This window comes from Lucilia cuprina, chromosome 4 (genome assembly GCF_022045245.1).
Source record: "Lucilia cuprina isolate Lc7/37 chromosome 4, ASM2204524v1, whole genome shotgun sequence".
In the NCBI taxonomy this organism is placed as follows: Eukaryota; Metazoa; Arthropoda; class Insecta; order Diptera; family Calliphoridae; genus Lucilia; species Lucilia cuprina.
The window spans coordinates 83,189,647-83,197,683 of record NC_060952.1 but is presented as its reverse complement, the minus strand read 5'-3'; the positions used below and the strand labels follow the sequence as shown (position 1 = coordinate 83,197,683).

The 8,037-nt window shown below is 29.6% G+C and overlaps 1 protein-coding gene across 1 annotated transcript in view; it reads left to right on the top strand.

Moving 5' to 3' along the window:
* The window catches only part of LOC111675991 (thyrotropin receptor), a 47,993-nt gene that overhangs the window by 30,467 nt on the left and 9,489 nt on the right, over positions 1-8,037 (top strand). The window contains exons 3-5 of the mRNA XM_046947939.1: positions 4,903-5,054; positions 5,200-5,274; positions 6,446-6,523. Coding sequence (XP_046803895.1) covers positions 4,903-5,054; positions 5,200-5,274; positions 6,446-6,523 — 305 coding nt within the window. The remainder of the gene's footprint in view (positions 1-4,902; positions 5,055-5,199; positions 5,275-6,445; positions 6,524-8,037) is intronic.

Genomic DNA, 8,037 nt, shown 5'->3' with positions numbered 1-8,037 from the left:
TTAGTTTGTTAGTTTGTTAGTTTGTTAGTTTGTTAGTTTGTTAGTTTGTTAGTTTGTTAGTTTGTTAGTTTGTTAGTTTGTTAGTTTGTTAGTTTGTTTGTTAGTTTGATTGTTTGTTTGTTAGTTAGTTGGTTTGTTGGTTAGGTTGTTAGTTAGTTAGTTAGTTAGTTATTTTTTTTATTTAGTTGGTTAGTTATTTAGTTAGTTACTTATTTATTTAGTTAGTTAGTTAGTTAGTTAGTTAGTTAGTTAGTTATTTATTTAGTTAGTTAGTTAGTTAGTTAGTTAGTTAGTTAGTTAGTTAGTTAGTTAGTAAGTTAGTTAGTTAGTTAGTTAGTTAGTTAGTTAGTTAGTTAGTTAGTTAGCTAGTTAGTTAGTTAGTTGGTTAGTTAGTTAGTTAGTTAGTTAGTTAGTTAGTTAGTTAGTTAGTTAGTTAGTTAGGTAGGTAGTTAGTTAGTGGTCTCAGGTAGATTAGTGGTTAGTGTTCTAGTCTGGTAGACCGGGTGGTGTGTTCGATCCACACCAGTCGCACTGGTAAAGAAGCGCACAACAGGCTCGATAAAGACTTAGGTGTGTATCTTCGGATTTGATGTGTATACATCCTCCTTTCAAACTAACTACCTAACCACTAGTTAATTAGTTAGTTAGTAAGTCCTTATTAGACTACTTCCATGTAATACAGGCGATATGCAGTAGTTATTGCAATATTTGGTGCCATTTCTTACTTTCTGGTGTGTTATTTTCGAATATTACAATTTTTAAGTCAATTTCCCATGCAATTCATTGCCCCTCTTATATGCACTTTAAGTGTTACATAACACTCAATTAAGTATCGCATTTAATTATACAATTTTGCAGCTGGCAGTGTTAAAGTACTCGTATGAAGTTTGAGTTTAATTACAGGGTAAAAAAAAAATAAAATTTCTCTTAACTACTGAAGCCTTTGTTGTCAATATGTTGTGTATGTTGTGTTTAATTTTGTTATGTTTACAAAGTCAACAATATGTTTTTTTTTAACTTGAAACAAGCAATTTGTTTTCGCAAGGTCAACTATACGGCAGTTTGTTTAGCGTTTAGATGTAATCAAGCAAATATGGGAATAAAGAAGATATATTTAGTTTAATTATTGTGATCAGTTACATTTTATAGTATTTCTTAATGCTATTTTAACCAATTGAGTGTATAATAGGTAGAAATAAGTTATTTTTTATAGCTTTATAACTTAAAAATGTCGTATTATTGAAATGAGGTCCTTAGTCACTTCCAACAGATCCTGCTCCGTCCGACAACTATTTATTTTGATCAATACCAATTTAAATTATCTTAAATTGGCTTTATTTGTGTTACATCATTACAAGAAATTTTAGAAATATTCAATACCATAATAAGGATATGAATTAAGGAACATGTTCTGTTTTTTTTTCTTTTTTTTAAATAAATGCAAACAAAGTTATCCTTCCGGCAGCAAGATGACAAGATATTTACACAAACCCATATGTGAGCAAATGCCACCTGAGTAAATATACCGCATTTTCAATCCTACTGGTGAATTTTCTCAACCATAGTTGTCATGGTTATATATACGTATGTATGTGAGTAAGTTGTAGCCATACAATTCCATTACAATTACGTTTTAGATAGAATATGTAAACAAAAATAAGGATATATAAATTCTACAAACAAAAAAGACAACAACAAAAGAGGAAACGAAAATTTAACTTAATATCCTGAAAATTTGAATGTTATAGTATTAGCAACAACAAATATAATATTTATGCAGTATTTGTAATAATATGCCACCATTTATAAGGAGACAAAAATTAAAAAAAAATCTGTTTGAAGAAGAAGTCTTTTGATTGGTAGTTTTATCTCGTTATCATAATTAATTAATAAAGCTATTTAAAATTTATTCACTATTTGAAGAGGACTTCCTTTTCCGGGCACCATAATAATACATACATATAAAATACTTCTTACATTAACATTCCGTGTTAGAACATTCTTTTTTGCGTTTTATTTACATTATTTAAGTTACTGCCTTAAAGGATACATTTATGTTTTAATGAAGTATTATTTGCACATATGAAAAATCAATGTTTTGTAAATACAAATCAGTAAAAGATTTCGGAGAAAATTAAATGATATAAACTTTTGTTTCAAATAAATTTATGAGATTACGTAAACAAAAATAACATCCGAAAAATTAGAATTCATATATGGAAGTAATATGTCATTAAATGGTTGATATTAAATGAATAATGCGTTAAAATAAGAATATTCGTCTTAAATGAAGTTTAGTAACGATATATAGATTTCGTCAGAAGTTTATAGTCTTTTATTTTTCAATACAGTAAAGGTTTCAAATGTAACGACCCGATTTTGTCTACAGTAATGGCTCTATTGAAAACTGGTTCTATATGCAGAAACAACATGCTATTGGTAATAATGATCTAAGAGCAACAGGTTGTGGTTAATTAATGACTGTACTCTAAACATATTATGGTTATTGTAACTATTTAAAAATATTATATTATGTTTGATTACTTTTGCAATATTTTGTCATAATATTTTTTTATTCATCATAACATTGTTCTATTTAAAACTGATTTTTTACGAAACATGTTTTTTTATACCCTACACCACTTTAGCGGGGAGGGTATATTGGGTTTATGCTGATGTTTGTAACATACAAATATATTCGTCCTATACCCACCTTAAAGAATACCAATCGGCTTAGAATCATTTTCTGAGTCGATTAAGCTATGTCCGTCCGTCCGTCCGTCTGGCTGGCTGGCTGTCCATGTAAACCTTGTGCGCATTACCGATTTTTGTAATGATCGGGCTTCATTTGACCCTATCCCCCATACAAACTCCCCTTCAGAAAATGACTTAAAGGTCAAAATTCACTTACAAACACTAATAACACTTTTAAATTCTACATTAATAATATTCAAGAAGACTTAACTCCCCCTAACAACATTTTTAAGGATAGGGTAATATTTTGCCCTACTCCCCTTTGAGCCTCTTAAAAAAATCTCTTTTTTTGCCAAAAAAGGAACAATATTCCGAAATAAAGTTAAAAAAAAACCAACCAAATCCTTTTTTTAAATAATCCCCATTTTTAACATACATACTGTTTGGTGTAGGGTATCATATGGTCGGCTATGCCCGACTATACATACTTGTTGTTTTAATTATTGACTGTACTCTAAACATACTATGGTTATTGTAACCATTTAAAAATATAATTTTATGATACAATATTTTAGCATAATATCTTCATTTGAATCATTATATTGTCATACGTGATCATAATGTGATCCAATATTATCATAATTAATAACATTTGAACATAGCATAGTTATAGTAAGCTTGCTTTTTCTCTATTGATACTTCTTTTAAAAACATTAGATAACACAAATTTCGAGAAGTTGACATGAATATTAAAGTATTAAGTTTGTCTTCTTACACCTCCCTCCCCATGGAAGGGCTTGCTGAAATCTTCACCTTGGTGTTATTGCAATACCGGGCTAAAGAAGTGCTACCAGCACCTCTAGTTTGTCGGGAATATAAACTGGTGATGTTAAATGTATCGTCGGCTTCGCCTTGATTTGGCGTGAGGTCTAACCCGAGCACCAGATCAACTGGTACTACGAGTGACCAGTTGTCCACAGGACTTGTCCTGGCTGGTCAGTTGGTTGAGGTTTCTTCGGAATCCACTTATTCTATACCTAATATGTTGGATAACTCATTGTCAAGTTAGTGTTTAATGATTGCCTGTCATCCCGTAGAGTGATCTTTATGATCATGCGAATGGAACTGATGCGAAAATAGGTGAATGATCGGAAAAGAAAGTATATTGGAGATTAGTATTGATTTAGTATGGACATATTGATTCATTCTTCCCGACTAATTGTCGGGGCAATTGTTGGGTTCAGTTGAATTTGGAAATTCCTACATACTTTGTCACATAGATTAGTTCATAAAATAGGGATCCTGATCAATTTTGTTGGGTATTTCGGACTCCAAAATATATCTCTAGGTGCTGTTAACGAAATAATAGGGTTATCTTAGTAGTCTGGTTGCGATGGCTTAAAGAGGTTATGGAGTACATTGGAATGTGTCATTAGATGATGGGGATTGCATTTTAAGTAATGCAATCTTTCATGGCATCATAAGGGTGGTCATCTTCCGGTATATCTGAAAAATTAATATCACCTGAATTTGGGGTTATCCCCTTTCTATTGGCTTTAGACTAGTGATTGCTTTGCTTTGTCGGGGTGTGCATTAGGTTTGAGCCTATGCTGCCTGTCATTCCGCTAGAGATTTGATAGCTCAAGTACGTCAGCAAAGTGCTTGTATATGGACCAGCTTATCTATGAACGAAAATAGTCTGTGTTGATAGGGAAGACTTGATGTGGAAGCAACCTACATTACTGCACTAGATAGATGTATTCGAAGGACTATGATAGGGAATATAATGGGTGTTTATACTTTTGCCTGTTAGTGGAATAATACGACAACATTATTGATTTTTCATTTTCTATGAATAAAATTACAATGAAGATCAGTTTTGACCAGCTGAAGTTGCTACTCTTGACTTCATGATAACCTGAGCTACTAAAATTGATCGTAATCGATTTATGATCTCATAAAACTAAGAATCAAAAGTTCTCTTTAGGTAGAGTCTTTGAGGAGACGCAGAAATGTACATACGTTTTGAAAGTCAGTTCTAAACAAAAGTTAAAATAAACTTCCCACGCCAATAAAGGCTAAATAAAGTTATTCTATATATTTAAATACTAAGTTTTTTTATTAACTACTTCAATTAAAAAGACTTGGATTTATTATTAGCAAAATTTATTAAAATACATACCATTTTCATATTTCATCTACTTTCAGGATGAAATTGAATGTCGTTGCGAAGGTGAAGCTTTAACTAGAGTGCCACAAACTCTTACTATACCATTGCAACGTCTAACAATTGCTTCGGCAGGTTTGCCACGTCTACGCAATACTGGCTTAAAAGTCTATAATGCTTCGCTGCTGGATATGTAAGTTGTACAAAAGTGAAAAATTCATCTTCTATTAATAATATTGCTTTTTTAATATAAAACTATAAAAAAAACTTTATGCTTTATACTAAAAAATATACATAAATATTTTTATCGTTTCATTTTCTTTATCACTTTATTTTAGAGTATTGACTGACCTTAAATATCTGGAGACCATACAAGATGGTGCTTTTGCCAGTTTAAAATTGTTGCGTACCATGTAAGTTTTCTAAATATTGTTTTAATACCCATTACAAAAACAACATCATCATCATCCTACTTATTTGCTATCATTGTCATCATTATTATCACTAGGGTCATTATGTCAAGTATTGTCATCAACCATTCTTATTGTAATCATTATCAGATATTGTACTTTATACTTATATATTGAGCATTGTAAAAGAGATATTAAGGTGAAACTTAAATTAAAGAAAAGAGTGAAGTACTTCAATAGTCAGTCAAGAACTAGTAAAAGTTATAAATTTATAAAAATGGAGGTTGTGTATATTGTTGTTATCTTATCATTTATAATGGAAGGAGTTTACGTTAACATATCACCAATTTTAATTAAAAAATTACCTGGATGTTAAAGATGTAGCTCGAATAGTTTCCCCGATATATGGATTTTTATACTCACCATAAAAAAAGATGAGGGGGGGTGGTATATTAATTTTGTTATTCCATTTGTAACAAAATTATTGATCATAGACCCATAAAGTATATATACTCTGGGCCCTTATTAAATTCTAAGACGATCTAGACATGTCTATCTGTCAGTCAGTATGTCTGTCTATCTCTCTGTCCGTCTGTCTGTTAATAGTTCTAGTTCAGTTTTAGTTCAGTTCTAGTTCAGTTCTAGTTCAGTTCTAGTTCAGTTTTAGTTCAGTTCTAGTTCAGTTCTAGTTCAGTTCTAGTTCAGTTCTAGTTCAGTTCTAGTTCAGTTCTAGTTCAGTTCTAGTTCAGTTCTAGTTCAGTTCTAGTTCAGTTCTAGTTCAGTTCTAGTTCAGTTCTAGTTCAGTTCTAGTTCAGTTCTAGTGACAACTCGTCCATCATATCAACCTTTTATCCAAACAAAATATACTGATCTTCGTTGATCGTCCATCATATCAACCTCTTATCCAAACAAAATATACTGATCTTCGTTGAAGAATTTACAACTAAAGTCTCATTTAGACTTAAGATGACTGAACTTCTTACAAGCTAAATTATCAGCAATATAAAATTTAGGTTGCATGTATATCCGAATCTAAACTGACAGTCAAACTGCTATTAAAACCCTGATTGAGTTAAATTCGACATAATTTTCTTTATTTTTACTTTCGCTATAAAATTTAAAAAGTGTTTATCCTTTGAAATTTTCATTACTAATACATTATTCTCATTTCCAGTTATATCTCGCATGCACCAAAATTGACTTACTTATCTAAAGATGTATTTGAGGGCATCTCAGAAACCATTAAAATCATGTAAGTACGAGTAAAAAAAGGAAAACAATGTTCAACAAAAAAACCTTCAAAAAGATTGTTGTAAATTATTAAGTAACATTAAAGTTTATAAAGTTAATAGACGTATTAAGGTATAAATAACCCAGTAAATGTTTTAAATTATAAAATAAGGACAATTTTTATAGAAAAGCTATGAAATTACCTAAAAAGTTTTCCAACTTTTCCTATAATCTAGTGAAAAATACGTTTGTATACATTTTGTGTTATTGTAAGTAGTTAAATGAAAATACGTGTTGGCATTAAGGTGATGAGGGTACAGATAATAAATTATATTAAATTATTAAACGAATTTTGTACTTACTAACGGTAATGGTATAATTACGTAATTGTAGTAGAAATTTTAAAGCGTAAAAAAAACAAAAAATCAATAGAATTATTTTGTTCAAAAAGTTACCTAAAAATTTCAACATACAGGACGTATGAGTGCTGTGAAATTAATTTGGAAACACTCATACGTTGAGGTGTAATTCTAAAAGTGATGGTTTAAATCTATATAAATATCAACTATTTTAAAGCTCCCATTGAAAATTAGTAGTATTGTTAAATCTTTTCTTCCATGTACATAATTTTATCGTTCAACGCTTTATATGATTGAATTGGTTTTATATTACTTTTTCTCAAAACAAATATTGTTTCCTAGCAATTTTTTTGTTATTGTTGTTTTGGAATCAATACAGATTTATCATAGATTTCTTTTATTTTGTTTGTCAATATTTGATCCTTTAATGTGTCAATTTAATGAAAAGCAAACAAAAGAAAAGCCACAAGAGTAAAAAATCTTTTATATTTTACTATGACGAATTTTAAGTACCCTCGAACGAAAATTTTTAAAGAAACAAATAATATTTTTCTAAATCTACTTATATTCAAATGTTAAAAAATATCAAATAGTGTATTTCAAAATTTAGGTTCAAACTTTTTATCACTTGAACCAGAAGTGAACCGAAATTGAACAGCCTTCTTTAATTACCAGAAAAATTTAGAAAACCTTACGTTAATGTCTATTAAATATGTTTAAATTTTATTAATCGAAGACAAACATTGTGACCAAATCATGGTATGACTTGTTGTTATATCCTACAACCACTACTTTTGTTTTCAAGATTTCGTTTGTATTCTCTTTTAATACATACTTTATAAGTTTTTTTTTGGCAATTAATCTTTTTATTTTGAAATCATTACAATGATAGACATAAGATACTGTTGTATTTTTACTATATAGACTATAGTGAAGAAAAGAGAATAAAACATAAAATGTGATTTGTTTAAAAAAAAAAATAAATAAATAAATAAATAAATAAATAAAATTTAGCATTTAAATTGTGCCATAAAATTTAACATACCTTTCAGAGCTGTTTATAAATTCCTTTAAAGTTCTAGTTCAGTTCTAGTTCAGTTCTAGTTCAGTTCTAGTTCAGTTCTAGTTCAGTTCTAGTTCAGTTCTAGTTCAGTTCTAGTTCAGTTCTAGTTCAGTT